Source organism: Siniperca chuatsi, linkage group LG2 (genome assembly GCF_020085105.1).
Source record: "Siniperca chuatsi isolate FFG_IHB_CAS linkage group LG2, ASM2008510v1, whole genome shotgun sequence".
In the NCBI taxonomy this organism is placed as follows: domain Eukaryota; kingdom Metazoa; phylum Chordata; class Actinopteri; order Centrarchiformes; family Sinipercidae; genus Siniperca; species Siniperca chuatsi.
Genome location: NC_058043.1, coordinates 20,415,154 through 20,438,575, shown reverse-complemented (window position 1 = coordinate 20,438,575; position 23,422 = coordinate 20,415,154). Strand labels below are relative to the sequence as shown.

The window sequence follows — 23,422 nt, the reverse complement described above, 5'->3', positions numbered from 1 at the left end:
TTTGTCAATCAATTTTTAAATCAAATTAAAAACAGCTACTAAATGGAGCTTGAGGTGAGATTGTTTTGTCAGCTGCTGTTTCTAAGGTCAAGAAAGACCTTTGAACCTCAATATTTTTTGCATTGTTTTACCTTGTATATATCCGTTATTACTTTGCAATGATGTGTTTAAGTACTTTTTTATTCTGTGTTTCTGTATTACTGCTGCACTACCAATTGCCCTGTGGAGACAAATAAAGTGATTGATTGATGTGGATACTTTATGACTTTTGAGTCGTGTCTTGACTTCTAAAATGCATTAGGAATACTCCAAATTTAGAGATTATTGCATGTGGGCCACTTTAAGCAATTAACAATTAGTAACACTGGACTTAATAAGACATGGTAGGATATCACTGTTTGAATGGTTATGAATGAACACTTCAATTATGTTGCGCAAATTTCACAATAGACGACTATCACAAGAGAAAATCCCCTCCATACAGGAGTCCCTTCAATCCAGGCAGACCGCATCTCATTTCTGTCTTTCAACATAATTAATGCTCAGCCCACTGGGAACAAAGATCTCTATTCTGACCCACAAACAAAAAAAAAATTGACAATTACAAAGTTTACACTTTGAATTCACAAGATGTGAAATCACAAACCATTTCACATCATGATGTCATCAGCAGGCAATTTGCACTATGGATGTCACAGCCACAGCTGCAGGTGTCCATTTGTCAGCATCAATTTAAGCATCACCCAATACCCCTTATGTCGTAACCTTCTCTGTAACAACCAGAAAAACCAACACACACCAACATTTGAACCCTCTCTGGGGATCTTTCGTATGAAGAAAGTGAGAAGCATCATTAAGGGTGAGAAGCAGTGGAGATATTTTCTGCAGCTAATGGGAATGCACAGGAGTCGGTTAATTACAGGGGTTAGAGCACGACACTGTGTTGTGCAAAGTATGAATATAAAATAACAGACTAGACTGGACATACTCTCTCTGTATCTTTCACTCAGTCATGCAAGAACGCACACACATGCTGGCATGTGGTACACACACATGTATAAATACACAGACAAAAGAGCACACACATACTATTACGGCAAGTGACATTTACCAGAATAAATTCAGTCTTGCTTCGTTGGCACTGGATAATCCTATTATACATTTTAATCCAAATATAAGATTATACCACTTATTTTTTGATTTTCATTTGCAGTGTATCCATGTGAAAATGTATTTGTTTCATTCTTTCATTATGTCTGATGACCTCTTCCAAGAGTGCACACACACACACACGCACACACACACACACACGCACCCTGGGCAGCAGGTGATTAAAACCACTGAGAAGATCATTGGTACCAACCTGCCGAGCATCAGTGATATCGGTGAGGTGAGTTGCCTCCACAGAGCCCAAAGGATACTAAAGGACAGTACCCAAGAGATACAGAAGTATCTGCTGTCGTACCACCAGACTACAGAGCAGCTTCTTCCCTCAGGCTGTAAATTTATCACTCAGCACTCCACCATGTAAAATAGTTTTCATTTCTGTGACTTATTATTTATTCACTGATCTACTGTATATAATTTTTATATATAATGCTGTTTTTTTTGTTTTTGTGAGTAGCAAAAAAGGGAACTGCAACTAAATTTAGGTGTTGTAAAATGATATATAAATCAACCTTGTACACAAGTCAGTACTTTGAAATATAAGCATTGTTAAGCGCTGATAAACATTCTTTATGACAAGTAAGCATGGGAGCAACTTCATACTTATACAGTAGATATTTTGTACAGGCAAATTTGTGTTTTTCATACTTTGCTAAAAGCAGTGTAAACAGCATGTTATTGAGATGCAATCTGCAATTTACATGATTGTGTAAACTTATGCTGCCATTTGTCCTTTAAAAGAGTTTAAGATTTTCAAACCTTTAAGAGATTCATGCTAAGCTGCAGCATACAGATCTCCACAAATATAAAAAGGCCAGACAGTAAAGTACGAAGAGACGAAAGAAAGTCTTAAATCCAGTTAATCCCTTTGTAAACAAAAACTTGTGGTAGGGCACCAGATTGTCAATATTTCCTTTATCTGCCCATTCACCAGGTAATCAGTCTGAGGACAATTCAATAAATGATGTTAATGTGATGCTATATGAGCCTCACTGAAACTGAGTATACAATATTGTCAAGACACGAATGCAAATGACAGCTACTGACATTAAGACAAGATAATAAATGAACATACAAGCATGTTACATGTATATAAGTACACTGAAAAGTCAACACAAGACTGACTTCTGACAGTTGAAGACACATAATACACATCAATGAGACAAAATCTTAACCGCAGCATTTTTCTCCAACATTTCTCAAGTCATAAAATATTTATATTATATTTTGCATGATTTCATAATCAGTCATATTTCATTAGATTTCCCAAGGTTTCTGTGTATTTTGTGGCTGTTTTTAAGAAGCCTAATCAATGGGAGAATCTTGTTACAAAGACGATGCATAGACGTACAGTACATCGTCAGCAAAGTTACAGGACGACAACACAGAGGAAACTAACATCACTCTTGTCAAGTACACCTTAATGCATTAAATACAATGGAAAGCTGTTTTTATAGTAAACTTGGTGAATTTGGGAGAGCTACATCAAAGCCCCTCTGCCCAGCACATTCAGGACTGAGTTATAACTGTAGAGCAAATCTTGACAATGAAACCACATTCAGTCACATTCAATTAAGCGTAACCTATTTAAGAAACAGTAAAAAGCACTGAAATAAATACATTATATATGTTTCTTTCAGTTGGATGAACACTGACAGTGAAAGACAGACAGGTAGAATAGTGTTGAATAAGGTGAGCTGCTGTGAGCTTCTGAAGGCTGAACAAAGCCAGTTCATCACCAGCTGCATTAGGAAGTACAGATTTAACACAACAAGACACAACCGTAAATTTGATTAACCACAAAAAAAAAGCTAACACGACATAAAATAAGCAATTATATTCCTTATCCATATACTGTGGGCACACAACATGCTCTGCTCTTTTATTTACAAAAACAAAAAAATGAATGCATTACATTTAAGTTGGCACACAATAGCAGCGGTCAGACTGAGTAGTGACTGCACACACTGAGGTCTGTCATTGTGGTCTCTGCCTTAGTGCATGCTGTCTGTACTTTGAAATAATTAAAAATTATATCAGGGATAAAGTGCAAAAGACATACACAATAATACTTAGTAACACACAGTTAACACACTCAGCGATGGAAATACTCTTTTAAATACTCATGCTGCATCAGTTTCACAATGAAATAGGTGGTCTGTTGCGACCCTCAGCAGACTGGAGGATGCAGTGGAACCGTTCGTCTACTTAAGGTGAAAGAAGCCGGATGGTTTTGTTGGCGCTGCCATCAGCATGTTAGCTTGGTTCTTGTGAGTTATGTGGATCTATAATAAATTTTTTAAAAAACACAATTTTGGTGAACAACAATTGAATTATTTGTGTTCATATTCCTTTAAATCGATCTGATCAGCTCAGTGTAATTTATAAGCTACCCCCAAAAAACAATTCCTTCCAAAGTGTCTGGTAAAACAAATATTCAGTCTATAAGATTGTTCCCTTTATCCAAAAATAAACAAAATTAGTACTTTTACTTTGAAGAAACATTACTTCCTGTTATTTCAGCTCTATGTGGCCCAGTTCCAATGCCCACCCTGAGCCCCGAGCACTGAATCCTACCTGACTTTAAATGACGTCACATGCATGATATTATGAGAGGGTGCAACTGCTCCAAACACTCAGTTGCCAGTTTATTAGGTACACCTGGCTAAAACTAATGCAATCTAATACAACAGTCCTGCAATAAACCCTCCTCTCATGAATGTTCAGTATTTATTGAAACTGTTAAAGCGAGGTGTTGATTGAACTATGGTCATTTTGGAGGCTGCAGTTTGTAATATGTCACATTGAAAGGTGTTTCTAATACTTTGCCTACCCCATATTTATCATCGAGGGTAGAGTAAATATAAGAAATACCTGTGTTGGCTGCTGTTTTGTTTTTGCGTGTGTGTGTGTGTGTGTGTGTTTTTATGATTTCAGATTTCGTTTTTAATATAAGGACACTATGACTTGTGGGTAACTGGGGGACAGAGACTCAGTTGGTAGTTTGATATTAATCACAAGGCTGGTGGATCGATCCTCAAGCTTCCCCTGTCCACATTAGCAAGGCCAACGGAAATGTTGCTTTTATCTGTGCTAACGTGTCTCTGCTACAGAAATCAAAATAAATGTATGAATAAATTTAACTACGTTGCACACTACAACGCTGTAACCTCTGGCTTTAATGAATCTAAGAAGTGATGTCTGAGTCTTGACTCTTGGCACTGAATTAGATTGATTAATAACACTTACAGTACATGGAGGCTGCATCCAGGGTTCCCCATCGATTTGCATGGGCAGGGCTTTGAGTGTCCTGCACACAGGGAGGAGAGAGATTTAATTATACTGTACTATTTATACTGTATGTGAGCATTGTGTCAGATGTGTGTCTGTTTACACCAGAATACATAGAGGAGGATACTGGAGGATAATGCAATCAAAAACAATAACCACATACAACCTTCTTTACCTTAGTATGTTTAACTCTAGTAAATACTGTTTTGATTCCACTCTGTGGTTATTTTTGAGTCTGTAGTATGTGGTGTTGTTGTATGCGGCTGTCTTTTATCGTCAGGTGTCAGTATACAACCTGATGGTAATTTGGGAAGTCTGTGCCAGTCTGTGCCCGGCGCTCTTTAGTCCAGTGTAGATCTGTCCCATCTCTATGGCTCCTTCCAGCCCCACCACCTCCAAACGCTTATCACTCATATCTGCGGAGTGACGACACACACACAGATCAAGTTCAAAGAGTTTTTAAAAGATTAAATCAGTATTACAAACAGGTTGATGGCATCTGCCACCATGCAAGAGGGCAGGGAGGGCCTACTGACAATACTTGCACCCTAAAGATTAGGTGATTTAGGAGAGTACAGAAATGAATCATCCAACCAGCCAAGTCTCACCTTGTGAGATTGTTTTAAGAAGTTCAGGGTCAGTGATAACCTCACTGTGCTCCACCTCTGGCACACTATCAGGCTTCTTGGACTCGCCCCAGAGGTTGGAGCCTCCGTGCATGCTGGGTATGTTGAGGACAGCTATGCCCTCCAGAGACATGCTGCTCAGGTCCAGAGATCTCCCACAGCACTGGTGGAGGCAAAACAACAGGTTGTTTATGCAAGACTTAAAACATTAGCAATTATGTGAATTACAAATGATTACTTTGGGCACAGCAGCTACGTGACTGTATTAGAAATTCTAACCTCAATCATGAGACACTCCTTCAGCTTCTTGCAAGAGGCAGAGATGGTCTCAGAAGTGGCAAACTCAAAATACCAAAGTTTGTTCTTCATTCTTAAAACAACAGAGAACAACAAGAACTTTACTGACTAAAAAACTGTTACACTTTTCATTGGAAAACACTTTGTTCATGCAGTTAGTGTGAATCCTCACCTGCTGTTGAACCTCTGGGGGTGTTTCTCTCTCATGGAGTGGAAACGATGAGCAATAGAGGCATCCTGCTCACATGGACACAAATTAAATCATTTGAAGTCATATTTTAGGCAATGTATTCACATTTCTGTGTATGTCAATAAGCAATTACCATAAATGTTTTTTGCGTTTGTTTGATTTTTTTTTTGTTAAAGAAATCACTCAACAATCATGTGTGATGTTATTATTCCTCCCTGCTGAGGTAGTGGCTCACCACTCCAATAGAAAAGTAGTTGTTGATGATCTCGTAGGGAACAGGGTCTCCTGCCTCTTGGGGGTCGTCTGGTATCACCTGGATGCTCCAGCGGTCCATCACAATCAACTCACTAGCTTCGATCTCCTTCAGGATCTCTCTCAAGTCTGACCCCTCGTAGCCTTTTGTGGGATTACAGAAGAAGCAGAAAAGGTGTCTAACATAAAGCTACAATGTCAGCGCCACTACCTCTGCGATGGTTTAGAGTTAATGTGTTGATGGTTTTACCTCCTCCCCAGCGTAGACAGCGAGCCAGGTCATTCCCGGTGCCCAGAGGTAGGACAGCTACTGGAGGATGCACCTGGAGGTCTGCTTTGTCTGAAACCACAGGTACATTATTTTGCCTTAGAGATGATTATCCTAATTACCTTTCTGAAACCCAAAAGGACCTACAGTACCTATAGCATCCAGGAGCCACCCAACGGTGCCGTCTCCTCCACACACCAAGATCCTGTACTCACGCAGATTGCGGAAGAAGTGTAGTCTGAAGAAATAGACAACAGTAGTAGAAAGACAACAGTAATGTGAAGAAACTTTAACGAAGTGTGTAGTCCAACTGTAAGTGTCATAGTGGTGACTGTACCCTGGTGCAGGACCTCCGTTGGACAGGTTGTACACTTGACGTGGGTTCAGCAGGTACTGAAACTTCCTGAGCACTCTGTGGAAAAAATCAGACAAATATTCATGTTGACAAAATGACATAAAAACTAATAGATAACTTTTACACTAGGGAAAAAAATCAAGATTTTGAGCTGCTTACCGTTCACCCTGCTTTCCCCCACTTTTTGGGTTCACAAACACCAGCAGAGGGTGGGTGTCTGGAATTGGGACAATCTGAAGAAAAATACATGACGGATTGAAATCCGATGGATTATGTAACTCATTTGAAAAACACACACATGCTATGTAAGGATACATGGTGTGAGTCAGGAACAGATGTTATATATATTTTATAGAATAACTTTGAGACATTCAAACTTCTGCTGCTGTCGAATAAAGAAGACTTGGTTTATACATGACCACCAAAGACCTAGGTTTGTGTCCTGTCTCACACTAAAAAAGTTTGCTTTCTTTAACATTCAAACATTATGATATTATACTGTAACTGCAAATATTTTTAGGTTTTAGGAATATTTAAAAATGTTGGCAGTGAATGTTCAAAAATGTACTTAATAGTTCATACGTGACAAAAGCCAAGCTAACCAAACCTAGCTACAAACAGAGGCAGTGTATTTAGCCATATTTTAAGGAGAAGTGGATTATGCTGCAGGAGAAAATTACTCTGTAAGTTTTGGTACTTTTTTTCAGGCATGAAAACTTGACAGATTGAAACCAACATGATTTTAAACTCCTGACAGCTGCTGTTCTTTATGAAGGAGGTAACAGCCAACCGCCACCTTTCTAGCTTACAGGAGGTGAGTGTCTGGTACTTTAAACTTAAATACAGGATCAGTGGGCTTGTCCCTGCATAAGCAGACATAACCATGACAGATGTATTTTGACTTGATCCAACACACTGAACTGAACCAAACTGACTACAAAGACACTGGTAGACTCCTTTTAAACATGAAAATCTTAAAAAAAAAAAAAAAAAAAAAAAACATGACGAATCACTAAAACTGGAGATTCTCCCAAACGCAATAATATGCAGATGGTAGTTTGAGCAGACAACTTGAAAGAGACCTCACAGAGAAAACACATGGGTGTACAGTTGGAAAAGGAATAAAAGTGTGTAGGAAGATTTGGTAACAGCAGACCTGCAGGATGTGGCCATCAAGGGTGACATTTAACAAGCTGGTGTCCTCCTCCTGCAGGAAGCATAGGACAATTAACCAACAAACAGACAATTAACTAACAACAATCCTAAAAATCAAAATCTGCTAAAGCCAAATTTACAATGTTGGCATTTTTTTGGCTAAGCATTTTACCTTTGAGACGGCGTATATGGCCCATGGAGGCAGTATATGATCTCTCAGTGGCCCACAATCACAGGACAATAAGCCAGAGAAAAGACACTCATCATGACGCTTAAAAAGAGATAGGATTCAGTGAACATAGAAAAAAGAGATCCTCTCTAATTAATTCATTAATGTCCACACAAAAAAAAACAGTCCTCACCATCTCCTGGCACCACACACAACGCCTCCCCACTAAAGTTTTGATCTTCTTGTGGCAGACCTGACACTTGGTGGAGTTACAGTCTGCTCTGATCCAGTCGTGAGCTGCTACCTGAGGCACAGAGGAGTAGAAAAAGACAGGTTGAAGAAAAGGTGTAATTCACTAATATTACTTATCTTGTTTTTATTAAGATTTACCAAGACTGTTAATTCCTGGTCCATTTCAAATTGCCCAGAGTTGTTTTCACATATTCTGTCTAAACAAGTCTTAAGATGATATCCAATTTCAGCTCCAGGAACAATGTTCATGTTCACTACAGTGGCGCCAAACAACAAGCAAGCCCTGACTGACTGCAGGAAAAAATTATGTAATAGTTGACTTTAAAAGAATCAGCACATACCACACCCTCCCTGGAGCAGCTGTGGAAATTATAGACAGCTTCAGATTTATGACTATTTGGATAACCACTGGCAGGCAGACGTGCATCACCAGGTCAAACATCCTAAAGCACACTAGCACCTCAAACCTCCCAAAGCGGCTGAGGAAATATGGCCAGTTCACTGTTGTGATCCATTACAGATAGCGTGAAACAGTGAGTTGTGGCTGTGACGCTACACCAGAAAAAGACAGTGAACAGATCATAGTCCACGCTTGTGCAAAATTAGGACATTGTGCAGAGCAGATGTGCAGAGCAGACTGTGTTGGCTATAATCCGCACTTAAAAAACACTGATGGGTTGCACTTATTACTGACTAATGCACTGTAATGTTGCCTGTTGTTAATGTGTTTAATGTTGCTGCCATTTGGTTTTTGGTCAGTAAAAAGAGAACTGATTTATTCACATGACAAATATGCTAAACTCCACTTACTGGCTTTTTCCACAGATTTGGTTTACATGGGACAAAAAGTGTATGATAAGTCTGCTCATACTCATATATTTGTCTTATTGTCAACAAATCTCATGAAAAGACCAAAACCAACATGAATTGATCACTAACACGTATTGTCTGTATATCAACAGCCTGAAAACTCATTACTCTGTGCCACAGAGCTCCATTGTCAAACGATCAAAACACATTATTGAGCCACACTAATGCACTGGGTGACATGTTCCTTCATTACAATGAACACAAGCACTGTAGTTTATTTTGAGTCCATTCCACACACACTGTCCTGCTGCCGGAAATACTCACTAGAGCACCAAATGTGTGTTAATCTGCAGCTGAAAATAGTCCCTGACAAATGCACTATTTACTCCTTTTTGAGTGATGTTTGCTAAAAACGTCTGTGTTTTAGGAAATTACTGAGCCTTTTTAAAAATGAGACTATATATTTGTGACTTGTTTTGAAAGATTAACTTCTTCGGTACAAACAAATGGGCTTGGGGCTGGCTGCTGCAGACAGAGAAGGGAAGTCGGAAAGTATTGAGAGACGGACTAATGCATTGTTGGTTTTGGTTGGTTGGTTGGTTGGTTTTCATGGGATTTGTTGACAATAACAAAAATACTGAATATCGTCAGTCCTATCCTTTAACAAATGCTCCTGTAAATGTAACTCAAAGTTTGAAAAACAGAAATAGAACCAAACAAATGTAAGGAACTGGAAATGAAGTGGGGTTGTTGTACTCCTCACATCAATCTCCTTTTTAGATTTGACAAAGGTACGAGCACAGGGTTCGGGATTCTTGTTGGCACACTGACTGTGGACGGTGTACTTGCAACCTGAAGAAGAAAAACAACTATTACAGAGGTGACTCGGTTCAAGAGAAAGCTTTCTCCACTAAAACTTATATCATTCTATAGCAAAATATATGTATTCTTATTCATAAGAAACTGCAGTGACACTGATAAATAACAGACAGCACAAGTGAACTAGAAAAGGTGTGACTCCTCCACCTCATTTGTACTGTGTGTGAGGTGCATGGCTGCCCCCTGCTGTGAGCTCTTACAGGTGCAGCAGAGTCCCTGCTTCCCGAGGCCAAGCAGCATGCTCTGACACACACTACAGTAGGTCGGCTTGTTAAAGTGCTTCATCCTCCAAATATGCTGCCCGTCCCTCTCTGTCATCTGTGGGTGAGGGGAAGACAAAAAGAACTGAATAAAGAAAAAAACAGAGCACAAGAAGTTGTGCTCTGTCCTTGCTGTACCATTTAGAGTTGATTTATTCCTAGCAGCATTAACAAAACAGAGGATGTTGTAGGGATGTTCAAGTGTTGCATGTGGAGTCAAATGTTTGTTCTGTCACCTTCAATCCAAGCAGAACAAGTAAAGGCACGTTGTTCATGCCTCCCTTCACCCATTCCTCCAGAGTGACAGTCCCACTGTCATCCACATCAATCGCTGTCATCATGTCTTTGAGCACCTGTCGTATCACAAAGATCTGCTCGTTATATATCATCTAACGCCTGTGCAGTAAACTTCCTTTTACATCTCTCAGCTGCTGTAATTAAGCTCTCTGTCCGATGTAAAACAAACGCCTGCTTTACCCCTCCTACTTGTCAAAAATATTAAGTAATCACACCCCTCACATAGACTTTTTTCTGAAAGACACAATTATTTCATGACAGAATTAAAAATCATATAATCTTAAAAATGAAAAAAAGACATCAGAAAGAGACTCATACTGGTCTGAGTTCAGTCACGTCCCAGCCCAGGTAATCAGCAGCTCGCATCATCTGGTTGATTATACGATCCACCTCCTGATGAAGAGATGACAGGGTTTACATTCACAGTAGATTAGGGTGTAACCATATACATCTTAATCAATGTGCAAAATACTGTAACCTATGACAATTTTGCCGTGTGCTGTACATCCAAAATCAGCGACTCAATATAAGTAGATATACAACTTCACAAAACTAAAAATCATGTAAGTTACTGAAAACATTTCAAAATAAGTTTAAAAATGTGAGGACCGTTTCTGAAACTATCTGCCAATTAAAACTGATTTTATCTTTAACTTGATTAAGTGATTAAGAACTGTTTTTATTTTCTTTCGTTTGTATATAAATAAGGACTTTTATGTTGCAAATGGACTGGTTTATGATTGTTGGACTGTAAAGACTTAAATAAGGCTTTTCAAATATGCAGCGGAGCAGCAGGACTGTAGAGGTTAAATGTATTAATTTGCCTTTATTTATAGTTCAGACAAATTTGTGGGGGTGGCGCTCATGTTATACTGTATCCATGCTACCAGCTATGGCACCAGCAAGATATGGATGGAGGTATTTTCTGTGCTGCTCCTTCACCTTTCAACATTTCAATTCACAAATAAACTTTACAGTACAGATTGAGAGAATAATTTGCAACTTTTTGACAACCCCCAATAATTTGACATTTTAGACACTGATCTTAATTTTCTGTACATTAATGACCAAAATATTCTGAAGAGAACCATGTGACAAAACATGCAACAAAACAGTAAATTGGACTTTTTTTTTTACATTTTGCATAACTAACAATAAATGTACATGTGTCAACCATTGTGAGTACAAAAATATCCCAAATATTTTGTTAATATAGACATACATCATAATCAGAGCAGTGGGAGAAACTTGTCAGTGATTTTGAGTAACTTACAGAGCTGTCCAGGAGTCCGTTGACGTCTTTATCGTAAAGTTTGAAAGTAACTAGAAACAAAACAAAGTCAGTCAGTGATCCAACCGTTGTTTTTTTCACTTTCCCACACCTTCCAAATCATCTTAATCATTTATCAGTGGTGAATGTACATTAAATGCAGTTGCACTATAACAAACATGTCACAAAATGTTCCAAAAGCTAGACGAAACCAACATTCAAGCTTCTCTCGGGGCTGTCCTTCCTCCAGCACTGAGAAGTAACAGGACACGTCACGAAGAAAGACCCCACCTGAAAATAAAGAAATGTACAGACCCATTTGACCAAACTGGAAATCTTTAGCACATTACTGCTGTCTAAAACAGCATGATTTTTATTTTAGTTCCAGATGAACATGTAGAACTGCAGTATAAAAGCAAATATTTTATCATAGGTTAGTTATTGACACGGGTGCACTAATCTCCAAAGCTACGCCCACGGCCTCATTCCTATGACGCAGAACTACAAGATAAAGACACAGACAAACAAACAGGACAAAGTGTCCAACAGGAAATACTTTTTGTCACATTCTTTCTTTGATTATTTTTAGGAGGTTCTGTGGTGTATTCACAACCACAATCAGAGCCATTGCTGTAGAGCTGAGTGCCTTTCCTCTAAACACCTACTCCACGCTGTTACGTAAAATAAGATGGGAATTTCAAAACAGTTTACCTCCTTTGCACTGAGGGCTCTTCGAGGACCCATCCTGCTCTACATGTTGAAAATAGCGAAAAAGACGCTGGCAGAAATCTGCAGGGAAGTCATCCACTTCTAGGTAGGTCTTGAGAAAGAGACAGAAGCCCACTGCATCGACGCACTGTGGGAAGAAATCAAACTCATTGTAAGGAGACTCAATAATGTGTTAACATTACTATTACCATTACTTTATTTTACCAAGACTGTAATTTCTGAATAATTTCCTAGAAAAAACTATGTAATTTGGAACTAATTAGAGGAAAAAAGAGACAATGTTCAATTGGTTCACTGCTAGCATAACTGAAAGTGCAAAAATGGGAAATTTATCTACAGTCTAGCATAAATTCAACATATATGTAGAATATTTCCAATATTAAATTAATAATAAATTAATATAAACTTGGGTTTCACAGAAGATTTTCTTTTGAGGAAATTCCTCTTTTCTCTATAATTAATACCAAGTTAAATTGTTCTTTTCGGGAACCTTCCTACAAAATGTAGAAGAATTAAAAGAAATGGGAAATCACTACCCTGCAAAATAAAGTGTTACCAGATGTATCATTGGCCAGAAAACTCACCTCTCCAAAGCTGTGCTGGGCCAGACGACCCCCAGGGTGAAACTCCTTAATCACATCTTTCACTCTCAAACTGCTATCTGCAAAGAGAACAATGGAGAGGTCAAAAAGTTAGTGAATTAACAAATGAAAAGAAGATCAAAGAAAATAATAAAATCTAATGCAGTTAACATTTTTTTATATGAACTGTGCCATCTGTCTGTTCCGAACACGACTGATGAAAAAAGAGTAAAAGTGAGAACAGAGAAGCTTTGTAACCAGTTTTGCTCTTTGTCTATTTGCCATTTGTCCCAGACATTAATTACATGGTTTCTGAGTGCTAAAACAGGAAAGAAATGTGAGATCATCCCTCATTGTGGACATGTGCGTACTGTGTGTATCCCACATTAAATCTGGGCCCTGCAGTAAGCATACACAACAACAACACACAGCAGTGCCTTTCTCGGGTCCAGAGAGGAGCGGGTGTAATTATCCCTTCATCCATTATCCCACCCCCCACCCCCCGCCCAGATACTAAAAGCCTACACACTCATTTCATTTCTTTCAAAGCCTCTGAGTGTATGGAAGAATATTTTTAGCCCCGTACCACTTTTTATTTCCTGTCAACAGGTCTATCAAAATCAGCTCTAAACCCGGTAAGCATGCACTTACATTTTGGAGTTGTTGTTTGTGTTGATACTGAATGATCCTCCAGAGAAACACTGTGGAGTGTTTTTTTGTGTTGATGGCGAGTGAATATGAGGAACCTCCTCAGTCATTTATTTTACGATGCTGATGTCTGGTGCTTAGTGCTTACTGCTGCTTTCACTTTTTGTGAAAAGAGATCGATCTCCCCAGGGAGAGATTCTCAAGTTTGAAAGTAACTGGAAACACATTAAAGTAAGTCACTGATCCATCAGGGATAAGAAAAGTTTGCAAACTCAGATCAATTAAAAATCTAATCGTTCAGTTTCTATATATTTAGCACACAGGAGTAAAATGAACAGATGTTTCAGTATTTTACTCTCCTGTGCTGGACATATAAACTGAAACAATAAGACTGAAAGAGTATTCTGATTCTAATTGATTTAAGTGCATGATCTTTTAGTCTTCGACTGTAGTTACACTCCCCTCAACTCTATTCTTGTCTTTGTTTTTTCCTCTACCTTCATAAGTCAGTGATCCAACCATTGTGTGTTGACTTTATCACAACTTCCAAATTTGTGTAAAAATACTATTACAAGGAAACGTCCTGCATTCAAAATCTTAGTAAAATATACTTTAAGTTTAAAAAGTAAAAGACCTCTATATATATTACAGTAAATTATTTAACTATTGTTAGTGATGCATTAATGTGGACTCACATTCTCCTGATGCAGTTGGTCTAGCTGAAACACATTTTAATTAAATGGTGGTTTAATCTGTAACAATGTGTCACATTTTATAAGCTGATTATATGTTTTGTATTTAAAATCTTAATCAACAAAGTAACTAGCAGCTGTGAGATAAATGTAGTGGAGTGAAAAGTACAATACCCTCCGAAATGTAGTGGGGCAGAAGTATAAATTAGCATAAAATGGAAACACAGTACAGTTCTTGAGTTAATGTACTTCATTCCACTACTGCAAATCCTTATTCTTTATATACACATATTCAGTCATAAGTGGATATAAAGGCATTTGTATACAGTAATAAATATTTCAACTCTATTGATTTCCCAAAAGAGAGATTGTTTTCTTGCATTCCCTCACTCCACAACAACGACCACCTCTTCAGCTGGTCTCTTTATGTTTTAAATGCAGTATCGACATGCCAGTAATATTAATAACTGTTGAAATTATGTTAAAAAGGTCCAGTGTGTAATATTTAGAGAGATCTTTTGGCAGAACTTGAATATAATATGCATAAGTTTGTTTTCGTTAGTGTATAATCACCCGAAAATAAGAATCGTTGTGTTTTCATTACCTTAGAATAAGTCCTTTGTATCTATATGGGAGCGGGTTCCCTTCTATGGAGGCCGCCATGTTGCACCACCATGTTTTCTACAGTAGCCCAGAACGGAGGGCCACTTGCTCTAAAAGATCTATAGAGGGCCTTATGTGTTTTTAAGTTGAAGTTGCATCTTGACAGTGATAGAGCAATAGCACCGGTTGGAAAACAAAGAAGAAGAAAGTAGCCTAGGAAAAAGTGGTCGCTAGCTAACCATTTTTTGTTGTGAGAAGTTTGAGAACCCACATTTTTACAGAAGCACCGAGATCGAAAAGTGGCTGATGGTATGCCACTAGTGGTTCAGCGGCACATGCCGGTCCCTAGAGTGGCATGCTGCTTGTGTTCCACCGGCACATACCGTTTGCTAACGGCACGTGCCGCTTGACTGTCACACCAAATCAAATCAAAACAAGTTCTGCCATAAATGTACAGTATATTTTTTCTGTCTTTACTGACAATATATATACGTGTGTATATATATAGTATGCCAGTAGAACACGGCTTATGCCCGGATACTCATTCAAAGTATTTATGGTGAATAATAAATAATATGCCATACGTATGCCCACGACGTGGAGTTTTATATCATGTAATTTGTGATTGCATTCTACCAATACATTAAATATGCCAAAAATAATACAAGTATTATTTGGTTAGTTGACTAGCTCTAATATTAGCTTTGGGTACGGCAAGGATATATGAAATTACTTTAAAGTAATTTTAGATTACTAATGCTAATACTAATGTTAAGCTAGTTCTCTTTATACGTCTATGGGAGGAAGTGGAGATGCATCGTCCATCTATATATACAGTCTATGGTTTGTATACTAACAGCTGCAAGTTTATGATTGTGCACCAGCATTTCTTGTTTTGTTCTCAAGATTGAAAAGGATGGCCAACAATGTTTCTGTAAATTACAAGGTATTTATATTACAAGTGTCATTATTGTGTTGTTTTTTAGTAAATTTGGGGTTCAAACTTGTAGAGAACAGCTGTCCCCTGCAATGAAAATATACATTACTATAACCTGAAGTGGTAATGAAAATGTACTGGCACTGCAGGGAAGTACTGTCATACTTATTGTATAAGTACATGTTTACATGTATGTTGCATGTATGCAATAAATACAGCACGTACATCTGATGATAATCTTTTATTTATTTGTTTACTTTGAATTCACACTTCAATGGAACAAATATAAACAATAGATTATGAATATATAAACAAAATGTAATATTTGTAGATAAACTATATAAATATGAAAACAATTTTGAAGACCAGTATAATAAACAAGTATAATAAACAAGTATAATAATAAATAAAATAAAATGGGATGAATAAATAGCATTTGGTTTGATGCCCTTTGGAGCGCTTTCACTCTGTCCTCTCCTTCTCTAGAAGCCGCCGCTCTGGTAGCTCGTCTATATCGAAAGCCAAAAGGGTCATAATTCTTCTCAATTTCCCCGCCACCAGGTGTTTAATAAGCGCCATTCTAATATTATTAAACAACTGGTGGTGGGGAAATTGAGAAGAATTATGACCCTTTTGGCTTTAAATACTTCTCTCTCGTCTGGCCCTGACTGCCAGTAGCGCCGAGATCAAAAAGTGGCTGATGTTATGCCACCAGTGGTATGTATGCCGCTCTTGTTCCACCGGCACATACCGTTTCCTAACGGCAAGTCAGACTGGCTATAGTGGCTAGGCTGACAATAGATATGTTATTTATTATAATTACAGTGGTGTGAAAAAGTGTTTGTCTCCTTCCTGATTTCTTTTTTTTTTTGCATGTTTGTCACACTTAAATGTTTCAGATCAAACAAATTTAAATATTAGTCAAAGATGACACAAGTAAACACAAAATGCAGTTTTTAAATGAAGGTTGTTATTATTAAGGGAAAACAAAAACCAAACCTACATGGCCTTGTGTGAAATAGTGATTGCCCCCTAAACCAACTAACTGGTTGGGCCACCCTTAGCAGCAACAACTGCAATCAAGCGTTTGCGATAACTTCCAATGAGTCTTTTACAGCGCTGTAGAGGACTTTTGGCCCACTCATCTTGTTGTACAGAATTGTTGTAATTCAGCCACATTGGAGGGTTTTCGAGCATGAACTGTCTTTTTAAGGTCATGCCACAGCATCTCAATAGGATTCAGGTCAGGACTTTGACTAGGCCACTCCAAAGTCTTCATTTTGTTCTTCTTCAGCCATTCAGAGGTGGACTTGCTGGTGTGTTTTGGATCATTGTCCTGCTGCAGAACCCAAGTTCGCTTCAGCTTGAATTCACGAACTGATGGCCGGACCTTCTCCTTCAGGACGGCAGAATTCATGGTTCCATTTATCACAGCAAGTCTTCCAGGTCCTGAAGCAGCAAAACAGCCCCAGACCATCACACTACCACCACCATATTTTACTGTTGGTATGATGTTCTTTTTCTGAAATGCGGTGTTACTTTTACTCCAGATGTAATGAGACACACACCTTCCGAAAAGTTCAACTGTTAGTCAACTCGTCAGTCCACACAGTATTTTCCCAAAAGTCTTGGGGGATCATCAAGATGTTTTCTGGCAAAAAAGAGACGAGCCTTAATGTTCTTTTTGCTCAGTAGTGGTTTTCGTCTTGGAACTCTGCCATGCAGGCCATTTTTGCCCAGTCTCTTTCTTATGGTGGAGTCATGAACACTGACCTTAACTGAGGCAAGTGAGGCCTGCAGTTCTTTGGATGTTGTTATGGGGTCTTTTGTGACCTCTCGGATGAGTCGTTGCTGCGCTCATGGGGTAATTTTGGTCGGCCGGCCACTCCTGGGAAGGTTCACCACTGTTCCATGTTTTCACCATTTGTGGATAATGGCTCTCACTGTGGAGTCCCAAAGCTTTAGAAATGTCTTTATAACCTTTTCCAGACTGATAGATCTCAATTACTTTCTTTCTCAGTTGTTCCAGAATTTCTTTGGATCTCGACATGATGTCTAGCTTTTGAAGATCTTTTGGTCTACTTCACTTTGTCGGGAAGGTCCCATTTAAGTGATTTCTTGATTGAGAACAGGTCTGGCAGTAATCAGGCCTGGGTGTGGCTAGAGAAATTTAACTCAGGTGTGATAAACCACAGTTAATTTATGTTTTAACAGGTGGGGCAATAACTATTTCACACAGGGCCATGTAGATTTGGATTTAGTTTTCCCTAAATAACAACCTTCATTTAAAAACTGCATTTTGTGTTTACTTGTGTTATCTTTGACTAATATTTAAATTTGTTTGATGATCTGAAACATTTAAGTGTGACAAACATGCAAAAAAATAAGAAATCTGGAAGGGGGCAAACACTTTTTCACACCACTGTATATTATAATTTAGAGCCAACTAACCAAATAATACTTGTATTATTTTTGGCATGTTTAATGTATTAGTAGAATGCGATCACACATTACATGATATAAAACTCCACGTCGCGCAAGTATGGAATAATATTTACTATTCACCATAAATACTTTAAATGAGTAACCGGTTGCTATCATCCTGGTCCAGCAGCATATATATACATATACATTGTCAATAAAGGCAGAAGAAATTTACATTAACTTGTTTTGATTTGATTGGGTGTGTCAGTCTGTCAGTGGCCTCACTTTCAAGCGGCATCTGCCGTTAGGAAACGGTATGTGCCGGTGGACCACGCGCGGCATACCATCAGCCACTTTTCGATCTTGAAGTCACTCCTAACTGCTCCACCACACTCTGCCTCTCCACCCTCCTCCTCCCCCTCTCCCTCTCCCTCTAACCTCCAAACATTACCGGGTGGTCTATCCAGTCTTTCAATCTGCAAACGGAGAAAAAAATATGTATCTTGCTGCCTTTGTCTTGCTATCTGAATAAACGCCTGGAATACGATAGCCTTTTAGCATTACTTCACTAATGTTAGCTTGTATTAGCATGCAAAGCAGCTAGCTAGTGTTAGCAATAAAACGCTAACACAATGTAGAACAAGTGTCAATACTATTCGCTATCTTGCATGTAAGTTATGACCTATAGTTTTATAGACTAAATAACTAAATACAATTTTTAAATTGCTCTGTCTAAAGGAACCTCATCACTTGACGGAAGACTCGATGCTGTCGTAGATTACATCATTGGAAGTGGCTAATGGCACGTGAAGGCCTCCGTAGATTCTCCTACACACTGGGAAGGGGAGGGGTGAGGGAAGCGCCTTCAGTTGGTTGCAATCTGCAACCTCACCGCTAGATGCCACTAAATCTTACACACTGCTCCTTTAAGTAAGGAGGTGAAACTTACATTCCATGTAATGCTGCAGCTGGATAAAATCCACAGGAGTCAGAGACCCTTCTGTATCGTCAGACGAGGCCATGGCGATCAGCTGAATGAGCAAAGAGAAAACAATGACGGGGGGAGAACAACCCCGGGATGAAGTGCTAACCTCGAGAGAGGTTGCAGAAACAAGAAGGTAGTCTTTGGTTATTATAGGGCGTAGGTCAGCCGCTGTTTTGGCAGTGACTCACATGAACTGTTTTGCCTACATGCCTTGGATTGCACATAACAGTAGTAAATAAAACACTCCCCTCATTGTAGACACTGATTAACCACAGTGTCTGGTGTCAGATATTTAGAGGGCCTTCCCTTCTGAGGAATCACTGGTGAAAATTAGACCTATTGTACCACATTCAATGAGTTAGGGAAATGTTATCATAGCAAATATTAGTTCACACCTTTAGAAACATGGAAATTAGTGAAAGGTTTGAACACGATCTGACAAGATGAGGGGTCTGCCCGCTATAAATAATAACATAACAGGTTGCAGAGTTTTAGCCTCCAATGATGGACAATTAACTGTCAGCAGCAGAAAATAAAAAGAAAATGAATTTAGCTCCAGCCTGTAGATATACTGCTTGTGCTGGTAACTGTGTGCTGTTATATTCTCCTTATAGACTCCTATAAGTCTCCTATCACACACACACACACACACACACACACAAAACACTTATTGTAATATCCCATCATCTTAATCAGCAACGTATTGTACAACCAGCGAAAAAAAAATCAGGAATCAGACCAACCTTTTAAAAGGGGCATCCATCAAACAGGATTATAATCTGAAGCCAGGGTGTCTGGCTGAGTGACAGGCACTCTGCTCTCTAAATGCTGCACAGGTGTTCAGTCGTCCACACAGGAAGAGGACTGAGCTCTCAAGGCTCCTTACCTTTCTCCCTCCTCACACTTCAGCAGAGGCAAGCTGTCCCGAACACGGAGCTCCACAACACGGAACTTTGTTTTGTTGGCTGACGGCAGCTGGTGCTTGTGGGTAAAAGTCTGTCGCGGTATTAGCGGATATAGGGGGATTAAGAATGGGCGGAGGAGGAGCTTTTAGCGACATAATTACAGTTAGTGGCACCGCCCCGCGCGTGTACGCACACACACAAACGCAAACAGGCGCGCGCACTTGTTTGATTTATTGTACCCTCCCAACAAGTCAACACATTTCCTAAATACTGCGGCTTTAAGCCTGAAAAATCAGAATGAGGTTCAGGCTCTCTGGTCTCCAGCGTTAACAGGGTGAATGAGCAGATATAAATGAGTGAAATATTACATAAATTGGCCCTGAAAACTCACATGCATGATGTTGAAAGACTGAACCTGAATAAGCTTAGAGAGGCACATACTGTAGCCTAGAATCAAACTGTTTCATAAGGGAGGCTGAGGTCCATAACGCAGAGTCAAAAATAGATAAGATGTGCTGAGGCAGTGAGTTATGCACTCAAGATAAAATCCCACAAACTGAAAGTGGAGGACCGCTCGGCAGGTCAAAGGTTTTCTGGTGAGTCAGTGACACCGTAGGTACCTGTCTGCTGTTAAGTAATTACAGGTTCAATAAGCAGAAAGGCAAGTGAACGGATGATGTGTTGAATGCTCCAAATACCTGCCTCCAACTATAAGAGCAAAATAATAGTAAGTAAAGTTTATTTCATTTCTAGAGCACATTTAAACAGAGCTTAAGCTGATCAAAGTGCTGTACAAAAGAACATTAAAATATAAAGTAAAAAACACAAAAAAACACAAAGAGAAACTTACCAATGACAACAATAATACAGAATTATGTATATGACAACAGAGTGAAAGATTTATGTATATATATATATATATATATATATATATATATATATATATATATATATATATATATATATGAGGGCAGGGAAAGGGGGGGGGGATTAACATAAAGAAACATTAGAGCGTATTTGAAAGCAATGAGGACAAAGAGCAGAAGGAAGGGGTCAAACAAAGATGCAGGGCCAGTGAGTAGCTAAATAGACCACTCATCCCTTATGCAATGGACAAAAATTTTATATATATTCATATGATAATATATTTGCAATGCATTGTGGTATATATAAAATGATGTATTTGCCACTGTGCATATTCATTTATTGGCTTATTTAAAACAGGGACAGTGTACAATAAATGTATTGCAGCAGATATAGCAGAATGCTAATTTACATCTGTTGTCCCTGGGTGTGTATACAATGCACATATGACAATATAAAAATGCACATAACACTAATAAATACACCTGTTGGACAGACCAGTGCGTGTACATTCAGAGAAGCATTATCAGACCTTAATAAAAACATGAGTTTGTTTTTTCCCCAGTGCTTTAAGAGCTTGTTTAAACAGTTTATATAGTGGTTGTATTGTTGTTGTGCAGGCCTGTGACCAGGAGGTCTTTATGTAATGTACATCATAGCTGCACCTGTATTTAAGTAATTACAAATAAATTTGAAATGTATTAAACTATGTTTGATTTTCCCTTTTGATATTCTTTGTATGTAATTTAAGTTAGAATCGATAATCAAGCCTAAATACTTAAGACGGTTGACAACTTCTCCTTTCACTAAGATCTCAGGATTAGGAGTGTTGACTTTTTTAATTGAGAAAACCATAGCAACAGTCTTGGACACATTTAAAGACAGACATGAGTGAAATAGCCATTTAGCTATTTCTTCCATAGCTCTTGTGAGTTGTAAAGCCGCTTGCTGGTTTGATTCAGAATGGACATATATGACCGTGTCATCTGTGTACAATGATTGACAAATCATTGATATAGATACTGAACAACAGATGTCCTAAAATGGACCCTTGAGGTACCCCAGCAGTTCAGTTTTTCAATCAATAAAACTAGCACCAAATGTCTTTTACTAGACAACTTAATATATTTATTCTTTATACTGTTTATTTTGGCCAGAAAGGTTTTGCAGTAGGCCTCTATATTGAACACAGTGCACATTATTCTATTGCTGTTCCTTACAAAATGAGAAATATAAGTAATGTTCAAAAACCACACGTGAAGTATGTATATGTATTACATATGAAATGGTGGTTAACCTATAATATTACATGTGACATTGCTGTTTTCACATGGAATCTGGAAATCACATGTATGCCATATATACGGAAAGCCGTTGTGGTTGACGTGGCAATACCAAGTGATGGCAACATCAGGAAAAAGGAACATGAGAAACTAGAGAAGTACCAAGGGCTCAGAGAAGAGCTGGAGAAGGCCTGGAAGGTGAAGGCGACAGTGGTGCCCGTGGTCATCGGAGCACTCGGGCCAGTGACCCCCAAACTGGAGGAGTGGCTACAGCAGATCCCTGGAAGAACACCAGACATCTCGGTCCAGAAGAGTGCAGTACTAGGAACAGCAAAGATACTGCGCAGAACCCTCAAGCTCCCAGGCCTCTGGTAGAGGACCCGAGCTCGAAGGATGAGACCACCCGCGGAGGGTGAAGGACAAAGTTTTTTGTATGGCATACATGTATATATATGTATATCATGTAAAAGTATCACGTGAAATGTGTTTAACATGGACTTTTTTTAAATATACAAAACAAACAAGTCATAGTTTGACAACTCAAGGTCCACTCACTAGCTGTTTGCAGTCTTCTTCAGTAAGTAAGTCGACCTTGTAAATGGGATTGTTTGGAAAACTACATTTTCTCTCTCAGACATGTTTTAATGGCATATAGAAATGGCTTATAGAAAATACTCTGCTAGGTATATTAACTGATAATAATCTGATCAAAAAAAGTTCAATTACCTGGTTTAAAATTCTTAAAATTACATCTACTTCTTCTTCCTCATTGAAAAATCCAGAATCCATGAATATGCAAATATTTGTAATTTCAAAAGTTTAACCGCTAGACACAAGATGTCTCCTACTTCACTGTAAAGTGCATTCTCAGTGTATGTGCACTGGAGGTTTCAGGTTTCCAGCCTTGTGTACATTGCATGTTGGACCATGATTGGCATCCAAGCTAGTTGTGATGTCACAAAATCATGCCCATACATACATGTCTTTAACTGAGATTTAAGGTGAGCGCAGAGAAACTTTCCCCCCGCTAGTGTCAAACTCTGTACATAGGTACATCACTCTGCATAGTGAAGCTTGAACATTATCCAAGTGATGTAACAATAAGCAAAACACATTTTTAAATGGAGGGGGGGCTTTAATTTTTACAAGACAAGAAGTGCTACAAGTGCCATGGATGAAATCACAACAGCTACTAAGCTGGCCAACTGATCCATCTTCATGACAATTGAGCAA

General features: G+C 38.7%; 1 protein-coding gene across 3 annotated transcripts; it reads right to left on the bottom strand.

Moving 5' to 3' along the window:
* Positions 1-1,695: 1,695 nt before the first annotated feature.
* Positions 1,696-20,844, bottom strand: dgkab (diacylglycerol kinase, alpha b). Of its 3 annotated transcripts, none has more exons than XM_044178249.1 (24): positions 19,881-20,844; positions 19,102-19,183; positions 12,852-12,928; positions 12,250-12,394; positions 11,755-11,829; positions 11,542-11,591; positions 10,587-10,661; positions 10,208-10,324; positions 9,912-10,056; positions 9,596-9,684; positions 7,964-8,074; positions 7,774-7,872; positions 7,603-7,653; positions 6,606-6,679; positions 6,429-6,503; positions 6,244-6,329; positions 6,074-6,163; positions 5,807-5,967; positions 5,554-5,618; positions 5,364-5,454; positions 5,067-5,247; positions 4,754-4,874; positions 4,417-4,477; positions 1,696-3,452 (listed from the first exon to the last, which is right to left on the bottom strand). In XM_044178249.1, the coding sequence occupies exons 2-24, from the start codon at positions 19,172-19,174 to the stop codon at positions 3,372-3,374; spliced, it is 2,193 nt and encodes a 730-aa protein (XP_044034184.1). In that variant the 5' UTR covers positions 19,175-19,183; positions 19,881-20,844; the 3' UTR covers positions 1,696-3,371. The 3 variants fall into 3 exon arrangements, with proteins under 3 accessions (XP_044034184.1, XP_044034179.1, XP_044034189.1); XM_044178244.1 differs by having other exon boundaries at positions 20,024-20,842; XM_044178254.1 differs by having other exon boundaries at positions 9,912-10,029; positions 20,024-20,834.
* Positions 20,845-23,422: the final 2,578 nt, after the last annotated feature.

Bases quoted from the DNA above. Each gene is read 5' to 3' on its own strand.
- dgkab (XM_044178249.1), bottom strand. From the start codon at position 19,174: ATGGCCTCGTCTGACGATACAGAAGGGTCTCTGACTCCTGTGGATTTT. The intron at 10,325-10,586 runs GTATGAGTCTCT...GTGATACGACAG, and splicing joins ACGTGACTGAACTCAGACCA to GTGCTCAAAGACATGATGAC. The intron at 4,478-4,753 runs GTTGTATACTGA...CCCTGTGTGCAG, and splicing joins ACTTCCCAAATTACCATCAG to GACACTCAAAGCCCTGCCCA.